The 17,130-nt window shown below is 42.7% G+C and overlaps 1 protein-coding gene across 2 annotated transcripts in view; it reads left to right on the top strand.

Moving 5' to 3' along the window:
* The window catches only part of LOC110493896 (replication termination factor 2), a 44,600-nt gene that overhangs the window by 25,334 nt on the left and 2,136 nt on the right, over window positions 1-17,130 (top strand). For both annotated transcript variants that reach the window (XM_021568476.2, XM_021568475.2), the window contains exons 6-7: window positions 7,290-7,403; window positions 8,364-8,418. In XM_021568476.2, the coding sequence (XP_021424151.2) occupies window positions 7,290-7,403; window positions 8,364-8,418 (169 nt within the window). The remainder of the gene's footprint in view (window positions 1-7,289; window positions 7,404-8,363; window positions 8,419-17,130) is intronic.

Genomic DNA, 17,130 nt, shown 5'->3' with positions numbered 1-17,130 from the left:
GCCATTGTGGCTGGGACCGTGGATTGTCCCGGGTTTGTGGCTGTCTAGATCCCTGCTGTTGTTTTCAATCTTCCTTGTGACCTGCCCTGTCTGAAACTGAGAGGAGTAACAGCGTAACATACGTTGCTAGCTACTATGACAAGACCAAAGCCGGCGGGAATACCATTGAGGACAGTGGTGTCTCTATCACACGTGAAGGATATTTTAATTGAACAAAAGAGACCTTACAAGCAGTTATTACAAGAAAATAGCTTCAAGTTTGTCCAAATTCTCGTGGATTTTATCAATAAAAGAATGGACGACCTGACCAGAGATTTCCAGGACATGAAGAACAGTTTGCAGTTTTCCCAGGGTCAGCTCGATGAGTTGAAACAAGAGAATGGCAAGATGACAGCAATCTGTAAGTCATTGAGAGAGGACATCAGTTCTGTGTGTGAATTCATGATAACAATGACCGATAAATCAGATTATCTCGAGGGACAATCAAGGCGGAACAACATAGTTGTGGATGGAATCACCACATGAGACCTGGACAGAGTCTGAGGATAAAGTGAGGGAAATGATCTCTGAGAAATTGAAGATGGACCACAGGAAGATTGAGGTGGAGCGTGCACAAATGACTGGAAAACCCACCACCGGCCCAGGTGATTAGGCCCAGGCCAATAGTGGTCAAGTTCCTGAAGTTCAAGGACACGGTTGCTGTTCTGGAAAGAGCCAAGAAAGTATATCTTCCTCTACGAGGACTATCCTGAAGCTGTGCGCCAGAAGAGGAAAGAACTGATCCCTGCCATGAAAGCTGCCAGAGCGCGTGGGGACATTGCGTACATCCGCTATGACAGGCTCATAGGCTCATTGTTCACCCTCCCTCCCAGAAGCATGGAATGGATGAGCAAGCTAATCAAATGGTTTGTAGCCTCAACTCCGCAGCGCGCGCGAACACACACACCAATTGATTAATGGACTGCTGAATGTATTTTTTTTCTTTTGCTTTGTCTGCTCTTTTCAGTATTATGTCTATCGCTGATAAGCTACCCAGGAAAGGGCTGAAAATAGCCCATATTAATATATGTAGACTTTAGAAATAAGGTTAATGAAATCAATAACTTGCTAACATCAGATAACATTCATATATTAGCAATTTCTGAGACTTACTTAGATAATTCATTTGATGATACATCAGTAGCAATACAAGTATACAGAAGTGACAGAAATGCTTTTGGGGGAGGTAATGCTGTTTACAGTGGGGCAAAAAAGTATTTAGTCAGCCACCAATTGTGCAAGTTCTGCCACTTAAAAAGATGAGAGGCCTGTAGGATTTGTAGGATTTTTAATTTATTTATTTGCAAATTATAGTGGAAAATAAGTATTTGGTCAATAACAGAAGTTTATCTCAATACTTTGTTATATACCCTTTGTTGGCAATGACAGAGGTCAAACGTTTTCTGTAAGTCTTCACAAGGTTTTCACACACTGTTACTGGTATTTTGGCCCATTCCTCCATGCAGATCTCCTCTAGAGCAGTGATGTTTTGGGGCTGTTGCTGGGCAACACGGACTTTCAACTCCCTCCAAAGATTTTCTATGTGGTTGAGATCTGAAGACTGGCTAGGCCACTCCAGGACCTTGAAATGCTTCTTACGAAGCCACTCCTTCGTTGGCCGGGCGATGTGTTTGGGATCATTGTCATGCTGAAAGACCCAGCCACGTTCCATCTTCAATGCCCTTGCTGATGGAAGGAGGTTTTCACTCAAAATCTCACGATACATGGCCCTATTCATTCTTTCCTTTACACGGATCAGTCGTCCTGGTCCCTTTGCTGAAAAACAGCCCCAAAGCATGATGTTTCCACCCCCATGCTTCACAGTAGGTATGGTTTTCTTTGGATGCAACACAGCATTCTTTGTCCTCCAAACACGACGAGTTGAGTTTTTACCAAAAAGTTATATTTTGGTTTCATCTGACCATATGACATTCTCCCAATCTTCTTCTGGATCATCCAAATGCTCTCTAGCAAACTTCAGACGGGCCTGGACATGTACTGGCTTAAGCAGTGGGACATGTCTGGCACTGCAGGATTTGAGGCCCTGGCTGCGTAGTGTGTTACTGATGGTAGGCTTTGTTACTTTGGTCCCAGCTCTCTGCAGGTCATTCTCTAGGTCCCCCCATGTGGTTCTGGGATTTTTGCTTACCGTTCTAGTGATCATTTTGACCCCACGGGGTGAGATCTTGCGTGGAGCCCCAGATCGAGGGAGATTATCAGTGGTCTTGTATGTCCTCCATTTCCTACCAAGCCGCTTACCTATTGCAAATTCAGTCTTCCCAGCCTGGTGCAGGTCTACAATTTTGTTTCTGGTGTCCTTTGACAGCTCCTTGGTCTTGGCCATAGTGGAGTTTGGAGTGTGACTGTTTGAGGTTGTGGACAGGTGTCTTTTATACAGGTAACGAGTGGAGGACAGAGGAGCCTCTTATTAAAGAAGAAGTTACAGGTCTGTGAGAGCCAGAAATCTTGCTTGTTTGTAGGTGACCAAATACTTATTTTCCACTATAATTTGCAAATAAATTCATTAAAAATCCTGCAATGTCATTTTCTGGATTCCCCCCCTCATTTTGTCTGTCATATTTGAAGTGTACCTATGATGAAAATAACAGGCCTCATCTTTTTAAGTGGGAGAACTTGCACAGTTGGTGGCTGACTGACACATTTTTTGCCCCTGTAATGCTTAGAGAAGATCTTATGTCAAGTGTTGTTGAAGTGTTGTGGTTGCAGGTTCACTTGGCACATCTAAAGCCTTTTCTTTTGGGGTATTGCTATAGGCCACCAGGTGCTAACAGTCAGTGTCTAAATAATTTGTGAAATGCTTGATGGTGTATGTGACATAAACAGAGAGGTCTACTTTCTTGGGGACATGAATATTGACTGGTTTTAATCAAGCTCTCCACTCAAGAGGAAGCTTCTTACTGTAATCAGTGCCTGTAATCTGGTTCAGGTTATTAATCAACCTACCAGGGTGTTTACAAACAATACAGGAACAAGACTGTCCAAATGTTTCGATCACACTTTGTTCTAAATCTATGTCTGTACCCATTGGATCACAATATAGTGGCTTTATCCAGGAAAGTCAAAGTTCCAACAGCTGGGTCTGAAATAGTGTATGAGATCATACAAAAGATTTTGCTGTGACTCTTATGTGGATGATGTTAAAAATATTTGTTGGTCTGATGTGATTAATGAGGAGCATCCAGACGCTGCACTTGATGAATTTATGAAAATGCTTCTTCCAATTATTGATAAACCTGCACCTGTTAAGAAATTGACTGTTAGAACTGTTAAGGCTCCATGGATTGATGAGGAATTGAAAAACAATGGTTGAAAGAGATGGGTCAAAAGGAGTGGCTAATAAGTCTGGCTGCACATCTGACTGGCTTACTTTCTGCAAATTGAGAAATGTGACTAAACTCAGCAAAAAGAAAAATAAACTTTATTATGAAGCCAAGATCAATGATATAAAGAATGATTGAAAAAAAAACTTTGGAGTCCTTTAAATGAAATTATGGACTGAAAGACAAATTCAACTCCATCTTTCATCGAGTCAGATGGATTATTCATCACAAAACCATTTGATGTTGCCAGTTATTTTAATGATTATTTCATTGGCAAACTTAGGCAGGAAATCCCCACAATGAACAGTGAGCAATTGTGTTAATGCATAAAAAAACAAATAGTGAAAGAAAAGCAGTGCGCGTTTGAATTTTGTAAAGTTAGTGTGGGAGAGGTGGAAAAATTGTTATCGGTCAATAATGACAAACCTGGCATTGACAACTTAGATGGAAAGCTACTGAGAATGGTAGCTGACTCGATAGGAGTGGCTATCTGTCATCTTTTTAATCTGAGCCTAGAGGAAAGTCTTTGTCCTCAAGCCTGGAGGGAAGCCAAAGTAATTCCGCTACCTAAGAGTGGTAAAGCGGCTTTTACTAGTTCTAAAAGCAGACCTATAAGCTTGCTGCCATCTCTTAGCAAACTGTTGGGAAAATTATTTGACCAAATACAATGCTATTTCACTAAACAAATTAACAGCAAACTTTCAGCATGATAATAGAGAAGGGCACTCAATAAATGACTGATTGGTTGAAAAAAGATTGTGGGAGCTGTACTGATAGATTTCAGTGCGGCCTTTGATATTATTGACCATAACCTGTTAAATAAACGTATGTGCTATGGCTTTTCAACTTCTGCCATGTCGTGGATTCAGAGCTATCTGTCTAATAGAACTCAAAGGGTTTTCTTTAATGGAAGCTTCTCTAATGTCAAACATGTAAAGTGTGGTGTACCACAGGACAGCTCTCTAGGCCCTCTACTCTTTTTGATTTTTACCAATGACCTGCCACTGGCATTAAACAAAGCATGTGTCCATGTATGCGGATGATTCAACCATATATGCATCAGCAACCACAGCTAATGGAGTCACTGAAACCCTTAAGTGCTAGACCTCAGCTGAATCTGGTAATGGATGGTGTGGCTGTTGAACAAGTTAAGGAGACTAGATTGTAAACTGTCATGGTCAAAACATATAGATTCAATAGATGGGGAGAGGTCTAGCCGGTATAGATGGGGAGAGGTCTAGCCGGAATATAGGGATGCTCTGCTTTTTTGACACAAAAATCATAAAAGCAAGGCTGTAGGCTCTAGTTTTGTCTAATCTTGATTATTGTCCCGCTGTGTTGTCCAGTGCTGCAAGGAAAGACCTAGTTAAACTGCAGCTGGCCCAGAACAGAGTGGCACGTTTTGCTCTTAATTGTAATCAGAGGGCTGATTTATAAATACTATGCATGCCAGTCTCTCTTGGCTTAGAGTTGAGGAGAGACTGACTGCATCACTTATTTATATAAGAAACAATGTGTTGAAAATACAAAATTGTTTGCATAGTTAACTTACACACAGCTCTGACACATACACGTATCCCACCAGACATGCCACCAGGGGTATTTTCACAGTCCCCAAATCCAGAACAGATTCAAGAAAGCGTACAGTATTACATAGAGTCCTTATTGCATGGAACTTCCTTCCATCTCATATTGCTCAAAAAAACAACAAACCTGGTTTCAAAACACAGATAAACACCTCGCTGCACAACGACTCTCCCCTATTTGACCTAGATTTGTGAGTTTGTGTGTATGCATTGATATGTAGGCTAGGTGTGCCTGTATGTAGTTCTGTCCTTGAGCTGTGCTTGTCTTTTGATGTTCTGTATTAAGTCATTCTGTATTATGCCTCATGTTTTGTGTGGACCCCAGGTAGAGTAGTTGCTGCCTTTGCAACAGCTAATGGGGATCCTAATAAAATACCAAGTACCGAATGTGTGATAGTCATACTGCATATTTATTTTCTACAACTCTTTGCGTGCACGCTGCTTGAAACCACATACAGTACATGTGGAAAGTATACCCCATAATGACAAAGCAAAAACAGGTTTTTAAAATGTTTGCGAATGTGTTAAATTAAAAACAGGAATACCTTATCTACAAAGTATTCAGACCCTTTGCTATGTTACTCAAAATTGAGCTCAGCTGCATCCTGTTTCCATTGATCAACCTTGAGATGTTTCTAAAACTTGATTGGAGTCCACCTGTTGCAAATGCAATTGATTGGACATGATTTGGAAAGGCACACACCTGTCTATATAAGGTCCCACAGTTGAAAGTGCATGTCGGAGCAAAATCCAAGCCACGAGGACGAAAGAATTGTCCGTAGAGCTCCGAGACAGGGTTGTGTCGAGGCAGAAATCTGAGGCACACATTTTATTCAGCTTTGTTCAATTGTATTCTTCATACTATAAAATAATGACACGGAATAATAAGTAAATATTTTCTGCTAAATGAACTAGTGCAGCCCATAGCCATTTGGTATATCCACATCAGGACCTAACATAAGGACAACTCAGAGTATGCTATTTATTTTATTCTGAAATAGATTACATTTTCTACATTCTACTTTAGACCGGTCTAAAATAAATAATGGATTTAGGAGGTGTGGAAGCCAGGAGATGCTAAATGTTTTATATTCATTAACTGTCAATTGCCGTGAGGCCGGCAGTTAGTTGCTTGACAATCACTGGCTGACAAATTTTTGTGAAAACCACAGGCCTAGTCTCCACATGTTATTGGATTGTCAACATTGCAGAACCAAAAATGGGTCTCTGTTGAAGGTTGTGGGTCTTCCAGCCGGACAACAACCCAAACACACATCAAAAAGCACCCAGGAACAAACATTGAACTGTTCTGGAGTGTCCAGCAACGACTCCAAATCCGAATTCCATCAAACCTATGGCGAGATGTGAAAACGGCAGTTAGTGGAAGGCACCACTCGAGTGGGCCAAAGAAGAAGCTCTTTAATGGCTACAAGAAGGCACCTTTTTTTGTTTTTTATCTCAAGTATTAGTTCCTGGGTGCCATTTTGTTTTAGTTAGCTTAATTAGGCTAACATTGTATTTTTAAAAAATGGGTGCCAATATATTTGGCCACCACTATCTTAGTACTAGACTTAGGTTATTTATTGTTTTGTGATTGTAAGTAACTATGTTCCATTGAGATTTGGATAGTATTATTTACTAGGGCTGGGAATTGCCAGTCACCTCACGATACAATATAATCACGATATTTAGGTGCCGATACGATTATGTATTTCCATTTTCAGAATGATATTTGTATTGCGATTCAATACTGTGATTTTGAGATTCCATGGTCCAAATATAATGCTCACTATATGTCTGCTGCAGAGGGACAAGAGAGAGCCATGAGAAAGTTAGTTTTGATCAGTCATGGAAATAAAAGCTCCCTATTTAAAAAGTAGATGGAGAACAAACTATGAAGGAAAAATACATACGTTTTGATGCAGGTACAGACAACTAGCGCAAAAATAATATTGCGATATTGTCAAAATAATACTATACTATATATTGTCAAAAATAATATCCTGATATGTAACTATTACCCCCCCCCCCCCCCCCCCCCCCCCCATCATCACCTTCTTGCTTCATGTCCTTGTTGTTGTGGCTCTAAAGTACACAAAATACATGTTTATATGTTCCTATATTTGCATTGTACATTGTGAATAAAATACAAGACGACATACCCGTAGGGGAGTTTAGAATCCCTACACGTGTTTTCCTTTCATAAACCATCCCCGTAATGTTAAATTAATGGATTCAAATAAGATACTCAAAAGCATAACATATGTCATGAAAATAATGTATATGAATGTCTGGGCTTAACTAAACCTTCTCTTGGTTGCAGTGTGGCGACCCGTTCAAAGACGAAAACCTTGTCGTCCTCAACGGGACCAAGGAAGAGGTGGAAAAACTGAGGGAGAAAATGGAGGAGAAGAGGGCCAAGGCCAAGGCATCAAAGGTACACATTCGTAGAGTTTTCTAATAAAAAATGTAGACATGCATTGATGTCAGTGAAAATTGTACTTACTGTAAGTGGAAGTAAAGATTCTCCCCTTACCGGTTATGTCAGTTACCTGGAATTTACTGTAACATTAACCACGTTTCCATCCAACCATTTCATGCGGATTAATTACATGATGCATAAAAAAAAGTAATGGGCTGATGGAAACACAAAATGCTGGTACAATTGTATAAATGCCAACAAGACAATTCTTTCGTGGTGGAATCTTTTTGTGTCGGTTAAATGAATTGTGCGGGAAATGGCGGTGGAAACGACTTTATTAGCAAATATTGATATAATAACAATCATATTGATGTGAACTTGGAGTCATGTGGCGATATGTTGTGTGGTCCTCCCACTACGATTTGGGAAAGCGTGCAGTTTATCAGGATACATAACTTTTTTAAATGTTTTATCATAAACTTCACATGGTGATGCGCTTGATGCTCCTTTCCAATAAATATCCAGGGTTTTATTCTGGTGACATTATGATCCATGCTTGGCTGCCATTTGACAAATACAAATAATATCACTCTTATCCATAATAATCTCATAATGTAGGTAGCCTACCAGCACTGTATCTGCGAGCTGTTGGCTAGAGCGCATATGCCAAGACCAGAGTGGGCACATTTTCTAAACAAGTTTTTGTGACTAAACCATCAGTAGAGTTGAAAATGTGCTGGAAATCCATTTAACTTGTATTTTTCATTCGGTGCATGGGAATTTAGCAACAAAAGTAATTTTTTATGTGCACTATGTCATCACGCAGAGCCTTTTATCCACAAAAGGTCAGTTTGATGGAAACAAGTCTCTGGTGGGAAAATGTCCATATTGTTTGATGCAGATTCAAGACTATTTGCATGAAAATCTGTCGTCAATTGGATGGAAACCTAGCTAATGATCTTTTTTTTCTTCTAGAAACCAAAGAAGAACAAAGTTGCAGAGACTGTTGCCAAGCCATCTGACTCAAAAGGTAGGAAGTGACGATGATGCTTGACAAATATCATATTTTGGTTTTATATACACACAGGCAGAAATTGGTGCAACCAGTTTGCAGAATGAATTAGTTTTGCTTTTCTATATTGATATTTAACCCCCCGCCTAGCTCAGTTGCCACCCACTTAAAATAATTTGGACTTTCAATAGAATTGATTAACATTTAATCTATGGGAAACACAGGTGTAAATACCATTAAAAAGCATAACATGCCAATCACATCAATCTTCAGTCATCTAAGATTATGTCTGACAGAGATCTACATAGTGATGGAAAATATGTCCACAAGGGCCAATGACATGAGCTAGTAAAGTAACCATGCAAAGCTTGACCTTATTAGTTGCTCAAACACCAATTGCTCATATTTGTTTTGGCTGCTTTTGGTTGCGTAATAGAACACATTTACATTGTATTATGTAGACTTTGGCTAAACGGCGCCCTATTGCCTATGTATTGCACTTATGTATTGATCTGGTCAAAATTAGAGCACTATGTAGGCAATAGGGTGCCGCTCTGTATTGCTTAGTCTGTATGTATGTGTATAGGTTTGTGCCTTACTGGTTAGTTATTTATTTGATAATGCCCGAGAAGCTGGTGTTTGGAGGATATATTGTAGAGGGCTGGCAAACCGTGCCAATATATCCTCCAAACACCTGCTTCGAGGGCATTATCGCTTTTATACACTGGGTTACCCCAACATATTCAAATAATGATTTACATATTTTCATTATCTTGATAAAAAAAAATTCATACTATTTCATCCATCCAAAATAGTCGCGACACAAATCTAGGGTTGCTACCCAAACCAGCTGGACGTTCGTTCTATCGGTTCGAGTTCCAGAGACGCGACCCAGTCATTGTCTTTTTGTTCTGTATCTATGGCCGCAACCGAGTTGTTCGTTCTAAATGTTCCAATGCCATACTGGCTGGCAACATTCTAATCCCATGCTTGCTAGCTAGCCAACTACAGCTAACTTACAGTAATGTCAAACATTGCAGCCAGAATAACAGCAAAGTAGCTGCATTTGCGTTTGTTTAAGCTGTTTTGAAGTGATATTTATTTAAATACAGTGTATTCGGAAAGTATTCAGACACCTTGACTTTTTCTACATTTTGTTACGTTACAGCATTATTCAAAAATTGATAAATTGTCCCCCCCCCCCCCCATCAATCTATACACACTACCTCCATAATGACAAACCATTTAGAAATATTTACAAACTGAAATAACATTTACATAAGTATTCAGACCCTTTTTTTAAAAATTTTTTTAACTCAACTTCAAAACACTCTCCTTCAACCCACCTCACCCAATGTGGTGCGGATCTGTTTTTTTTCTAAAGTATTTTTATTCACCTCAAATCTGGAATGCCCCAACAGAAGCTAACCAGCTCACTAGCTACTAGCTAGTAGTCAGCCAACCACTGCTAGTGGTCATCAGCTAACCATTAGCTCGGAAAGCTCTCGCCAGTCTGTACAACGCGACTTAAACCAGAGCATACCGGACCTATTTTCTCTCCATTTCACCGGATTCCTACCGCAAGCTCTGGACATTTTCATGTGGATCATCGCAGCTAGCTAGTTGCTATCCAAGTGACTACTGGCTAATGTCGGTCCCAGAGCAAGCACCAGTTAGCCTGTAGCTAGCCCATGCTAGGCCCTTTCTCCCGGCTAGCTAAAGAGGCCACTCCTGTGCTACAATAAAATACCCCTTTCTACTGCCGGTACGGGGCACGGAACCTCGCCGATCCATCGCGACTGGACCATCTGCTCAAGGGGCTACTCAACTGGCCTCTACATCGCGACGTCTACTGAATGCCCATCCACTAGCCGCGGCCTGCTAGCCACAGCCCGCTAGCTGTCTAGAGCATATTGGACTGTTAGCTGTATAGATCCATCGGCCAATTTCTCAGGCCACTATACCTATTTTGACAATTTGGACATGGACCCCTCTGCTACTCGGAACCCTACTAATCCATCACGACTAGCTCCGGTCTGGTCTATCGACGTCACCACACGCGGAGGCTAAAACAGATTTTCCAGATTTTCTGCTAGCTCGCTAGCCCCGGTCTGCTAGCTCGCTAGCCCCGGTCTGCTAGCTCGCTAGCCCCGGTCTGCTAGCTGTCTAAATCGCCGTGTCTCCAACCACTCACTGGACCCCTATTGATCACCCGGCTACACATGCCTCTCCTTAATATCAATATGCCTTGTCCATTACTGTCCTGGTTAGTGATTGTCTTATTTCACTGTAGAGCCTCTAGCCCTGCTCAATATGCCTTAACCTACCATTTAGTTCCACCGCCCACATATGCGGTGACATTACCTGGTTTAAACGTCTCTAGAGACAATATCTCTTATCATTACTCAATGCCTAGGTTTACCTCCAATGTACTCCCATACTACCATACCTCTGTCTGTACATTATGCCTTGAATCTATTCTATCGCGCCCAGAAACCTGCTCATTTTGCTCTGCTCTGAACGCACTAGATGACCAGTCCTGATAGCCTTTAGCCGTATCCTTATCCTACTCCTCCTCTGTTCCTCTGGTGATGGAGGTTAGTCCAGGCCCTGCAGTGCCTAGCTCCACTCTTACTTCCCAGGTGCTCTCATTTGTTTTTCTTCTGTAACCGTAAAAGCCTTGGTTTCATGCATGTTAACATTAGAAGCCGCCTCCATAAAAGTGTTTTATTCTCTGCTTTAGCACACTCTGCCAACCCGGATGTCCTAGCTGTGTCTGAATCCTGGCTTAGGAAGACACCCAAAACCCCTGAAATTTCCATCCCTAACTGTAACATTTTCCGACAAGATAGAACTGCCAAAGGGGGCGGTGTTGCAATCTACTGCAGAGAGAGCCTGCAGAGAGAGCTTCTACTTTTAACAATCCACCTTTCCAGAAACAAGTCTCTCACCGTTGCCGCTTTCTTTAGACAACCCTCTACCCCCAGCTGTGCCCTGGACACCATATGTGAATTGATTGCCCCCCATCTATCTTCAGAGCTCGTGCTGATAGGTGACCTCAACTGTGACATGCTTAACACCCCGGCCATCCTACAATCTAAGCTGATGCCCTCAATCTCACACAAATGATCAATGAACCCACCAGGTACAACCCCAAATCTGTAAACACGTGCACCCTCATAGATATCATCCTAACCAAGATCTCAGCGATCGCTGCCTCATTGCCTGCATCTGTAATGGGTCTACGGTCAAACGACCACCCATCACTGTCAAACGCTCCCTAAAACACTTCACAGCAAGCAGGCCTTTCTAATCGACCTGGCCCGGGTATCAACCTCATCCCGTCAGTAGAGGATGCCTGTTTATTCTTTAAAAGTGCCTTCCTCACCATCTTAAATAAGCATGCCCCATTCAAAAAATGTAGAACCAGGAACAGATATAGCCCCTTTACACCCCAGTATCTCTACTTGCACACTACTTATACTTCCGGCGCCGACAGAGATTTGCGTTTTTTTGTTTTTTTTACGTGTTATTTCTTACATTAGTACCCCAGGTCATCTTAGGTTTCATTACATACAGTCGAGAAGAACTACTGAATATAAGAGCAGCGTCAACTCACCATCAGTACGACCAAGAATATGACTTTCGCGAAGCGGATCCTGTGTTCTGCCTTTCACCCAGGACAACGGAATGGATCCCAGCCGGCGACCCAAAAAAACGACTTCGTAAAAAAGGGAAACGTAGCGGTCTTCTGGTCAGACTCCGGAGACGGGCACATCGTGCACCACTCCCCAGTATACTTCTCGCCAATGTCCAGTCTCTTGACAACAAGGTTGATGAAATCCGAGCAAGGGTACCATTCCAGAGGGACATCAGAGACTGTAACGTTCTTTGCTTCACGGAAACATGGCTCACTGGAGAGACGCTATCGGAGTCGGTGCAGCCAGCTGGTTTCTCCACGCATCGCGCCGACAGAAACAAACATCTTTCTGGTAAGAAGAGGGGCGTGGGCGTATGCCTTATGGCTAACGAGACGTGGTGTGGTCACAAAAGCATACAGGAACTCAAGTCCTTCTGTTCACCTGATTTAGAATTCCTCACAATCAAATGTTGACCGCATTATCTACCAAGGGAATTCTCTTCGATTATAATCACAGCCGTATATATTCCCCCCCCAAGCAGACACATCGATGGCTCTGAACGAACTTTATTTGACTCATTGCAAACTGGAATCCATACATCCTGAGGCTGCATTCATTGTAGCTGGGGATTTTAACAAGGCTTATCTGAAAACAAGACTCCCTAAATTGTATCAGCATATCGATTGCGCAACCAGGGCTGGCAAAACCTTGGATCACTGCTATTCTAACTTCCGCAACGCATATAAGGCCCTGCCCCGCCCTCCTTTCGGAAAAGCTGACCACGACTCCATTTTGTTGATCCCTGCCTACAGACAGACACTAAAACAAGAAGCTCCCACGCTGAGGTCTGTTCAACGCTGATCCGACCAATCTGCTTCCACACTCCAAGACTGCTTCCATCACGTGGACTGGGATATGTTTCGTATTGCGTCAGACAACAACATTGACGAATACGCTGATTCGGTGTGCGAGTTCATTAGAACGTGTGTTGAAGATGTCGTTCTCATAGCAACGATTAAAACATTCCCAAACCAGAAACCGTGGATTGATGGCAGCATTCGCTTGAAACTGAAAGTGCGAACCACTGCTTTTAATCAGGGCAAGGTGACCGGAAACATGACCGAATACAAACAGTGCAGCTATTCCCTCCGCGAGGCAATCAAACAAGCTAAGCGTCAGTATAGAGGCAAAGTAGAATCTCAATTCAACGGCTCAGACACGAGGTATGTGGCAGGGTCTACAGTCAATCACGGATTACAAAAAGAAAACCAGCCCCGTCACGGACCAGGATGTCTTGCTCCCAGGCAGACTAAATAACTTTTTTGCCCGCTTTGAGGACAATACAGTGCCACTGACACGGCCTGCAACCAAAACATGCGGCCTCTCCTTCACTGCAGCCAAGGTGAGTAAAACATTTAAACGTGTTAACCCTCGCAAGGGTGCAGGCCCAGACGGCATCCCCAGCCGCGCCCTCAGAGCATGCGCAGACCAGCTGGCTGGTGTGTTTACGGACATATTCAATCAATCCCTATCCCAGTCTGCTGTTCCCACATGCTTCAAGAGGGCCACCATTGTTCCTGTTCCCAAGAAAGCTAAGTTAACTGAGCTAAATGACTACCGCCCCGTAGCACTCACTTCCGTCATCATGAAGTGCTTTGAGAGACTAGTCAAGGACCATATCACCTCCACACCCTAGACCCACTCCAATTTGCTTACTGCCCAAATAGGTCCACAGACGATGCAATCTCAACCACACTGCACACTGCCCTAACCCATCTGGACAAGAGGAATACCTACGTGAGAATGCTGTTCATCGACTACAGCTCGGCATGTAACACCATAGTACCCTCCAAGCTCGTCATCAAGCTCGAGACCCTGCCCTGTGCAACTGGGTACTGGACTTCCTGACGGGCTGCCCGCAGGTGGTGAGGGTAGGCAACAACATCTCCACCCCGCTGATCCTCAACACTGGGGCCCCACAAGGGTGCGTTCTGAGCCCTCTCCTGTACTCCCTGTTCACCCACGACTGCGTGGCCACGCACGCCTTCAACTCAATCATCAAGTTTGCGGACGACACAAGAGAGGGAAGGCTTGATTACCAACAACGACGGGATGGCCTACAGGGAGGAGGTGAGGGCCCTCGGAGTGTGGTGTCAGGAAAATAACCTCACACTCAACGTCAACAAAACTAAGGAGATGATTGTGGACTTCAGGAAACAGCAGAGGGAACACCCCCCTATCCACATCGATGGAACAGTAGTGGAGAGGGTAGCAAGTTAAGTTCCTCGGCATACACATCACAGACGAACTGAATTGGTCCACCCACACAGACAGCATCGTAAAGAATGCGCAGCACCTCAGGAGGCTGAAGAAAAAATGGCTTGTCACCAAAAGCACTTACAAACTTCTACAGATGCACAATCAAGAGCATCCTGGCGGGCTGTATCACCGCCTGCTACAGCAACTGCTCCGCCCACAACCGTAAGGCTCTCCAGAGGGTAGTGAGGTCTGCACAAGGCATCACCGGGGGCAAACTACCTGCCCTCCAGGACACCTACACCACCCGATGTTACAGGAAGGCCATAAAGATCATCAAGGACAACAACCACCCGAGCCACTGCCTGTTCACCCCGCTATCATCCAGAAGGCGAGGTCAGTACAGGTGCATCAAAGCTGGGACCGAGAGACTGAAAAACAGCTTCTATCTCAAGGCCATCAATCTGTTAAACAGCCACCACTAACATTGAGTGGCTGCTGCCAACACACTGACTCAACTCCAGCAACTTTAATAATGGGAATTGATGGGAAATGATGTAAAATATATCACTAGCCACTTTAAACAATGCTACCTAATATAATGTTTACATACCCTACATTATTCATCTCATATGTATACGTATATACTGTACTCTATATCATCTACTGCATCTTTATGTAATACATGTATCACTAGCCACTTTAACTATGCCACTTTGTTTACATACTCATCTCATATGTATATACTGTACTCGATACCATCTACTGTATCTTGCGTGGGCAAGTGGGCTATGCCGCTCTGTACCATCACTCATGCATATATCTTTATGTACATATTCTTTATCCCCTTACACTTGTGTGTATAAGACAGTAGTTTTGGAATTGTTAGTTAGATTACTTGTTGGTTATTACTGCATTGTCGGAACTAGAAGCACAAGCATTTCGCTACACTCGCATTAACATCTGCTAACCATGTGTATGTGACAAATAAAATTTGATTTGATTTGATTTACTTGCACATTAATCTTCTGCACATTCTCCCATTCCAGTGTTTAATTGCTATATTGTAATTACTTTGCCACCGTGGCCTATTTATTGCCTTACCTCCCTTATCCTACGTCATTTGCACATGCTGTATATAGACTTTTCTACTGTATTATTGATTGTATGTAACTCTGTTGTATGTGTCAAACTGCTTTTCTCTATCTTGGCCAGGTCGCAGTTGCAAATGAGAACTTGATCTCAACTTGCCTACCTGGTTGAAATAAAGGTGAAATAAAAATAAATACAACTCCTGCACTGTCTTGGCTGTGTGCTAAGGGTTGTTGTCCTGTTGGAAGGTGAACCTTCGTCCCAGTCTGAGGTCCTGAGCGCTCTGGAGCAGGTTTTCATCAAGGATCTCTCTGTAATTTGCTCCGTTCATCTTCCCCTCAACTGGTCTCCAAGTCCCTTGTGCTAAAAAACATCCCCACAGCATGAAGCTGCCACTACTATGCTTCACCGTAGGGATGGTGCCAGGTTTTTTCCAGACGTGACGCTTTGCATTCAGGCCAAAAAGTTCAATCTTGGCTTCATCAGACCAGAGAATCTTCTTTCTCATAGTCAGTCTTTTAGGTGCCTCTTTGCATACTCCAAGTGGGCTGTCATGTGCCTTTTAATGAGGAGTGGCTTCTGTCTGGCTACTCTACCATAAAGGCCTGATTGGTGGAGTGCTGCAGAGATGGTTGTCCTTCCGGAAGGTTCCCTTACCTTCTCCCCCGATTGTTCAGTTTGGCCGGGCGGCCAGCTCTTTGAAAGAGTCTTGGTAATTCCAAACTTGTTCCGTTTAAGAATAATGGAGGCCACTGTGTTCTTGGGGACATTCAATGCTGCAGAAATGTGAAACCCTTCCCCAGATCTGTGCCTCGACACAATCCTGTCTCGGAGCTCTACTGACATTTCCTTCGACCTCATGGCTTGGTTTTTGTGCTGACATGCACTGTCAACCGTGGGACCTTATATAGACAGGTGTGTGCCTTTTCAAAATCATGTCCAATCAATTGAATTTACCACAGTTGGACTCCAATCAAGTTGTGGAAACATCAAAGATGATCAATGGAAACAGGATGCACCTGAGCTCAATTCAAGTCTTATAGCAAATGATCTGAATACTTATGTAAATAAGGTGTTTTTGTTTTGTAAGAAATGTACTATAATTTCTAAACTGGTTTTTGCTTTGTCATTATGGGGTATTAAGTGTAGATTGAAGAGAGAAAACAATTTAATCGAACAAAATGTGGAAACAGTCAAGGGGTCTGAATGCTTTCCGCCTGCGCTGTACATCCAAAGCAATGAGCTAACGATGTGCTATTTCCCCCCTGTGCAAAGAATATGCTCTCTCTTCAGGACACTGTTGTTCAGAGAAGCTAGCCAACAATACAGCTAACACAGTTTCAAACTGGAGCTGGAAAGACCGCAAACTATCTGCACTTCGTTTTGTTTGTCCTGTTTTCTATTAAAAGGTCTTTGTATATATCCATAAAAATTATATTGATTCATGATTTCAACTGGCTGAGAAAAGCTGCCTGCCTGTCTTATCCCGACAGCTGTTCATTACTATGGGACAGCTGCCGATCTAATTTGAATATTGAAACAATGTTGCAAATGTTCGGAGAGACAGACATCAAGGTTTATACAAATCTCTGCTGTTAAACTAAATGTTTGTCTAAAAGAAATTAGATAATGTCTAAATTATTTTTATAGTGGACATCAAGTTTATAAATTGCATAGCTGGGCTGATGAGACAGTGGATTGCGTAGTCAGATGGAACATGGTAAATAGGCATGGTAACTTG

Source organism: Oncorhynchus mykiss, chromosome 17, assembly GCF_013265735.2.
Source record: "Oncorhynchus mykiss isolate Arlee chromosome 17, USDA_OmykA_1.1, whole genome shotgun sequence".
Classification (NCBI taxonomy): domain Eukaryota; kingdom Metazoa; phylum Chordata; class Actinopteri; order Salmoniformes; family Salmonidae; genus Oncorhynchus; species Oncorhynchus mykiss.
Note: the sequence above shows the minus strand (reverse complement) of the source record. Positions and strands in the feature narration are given on the sequence as shown.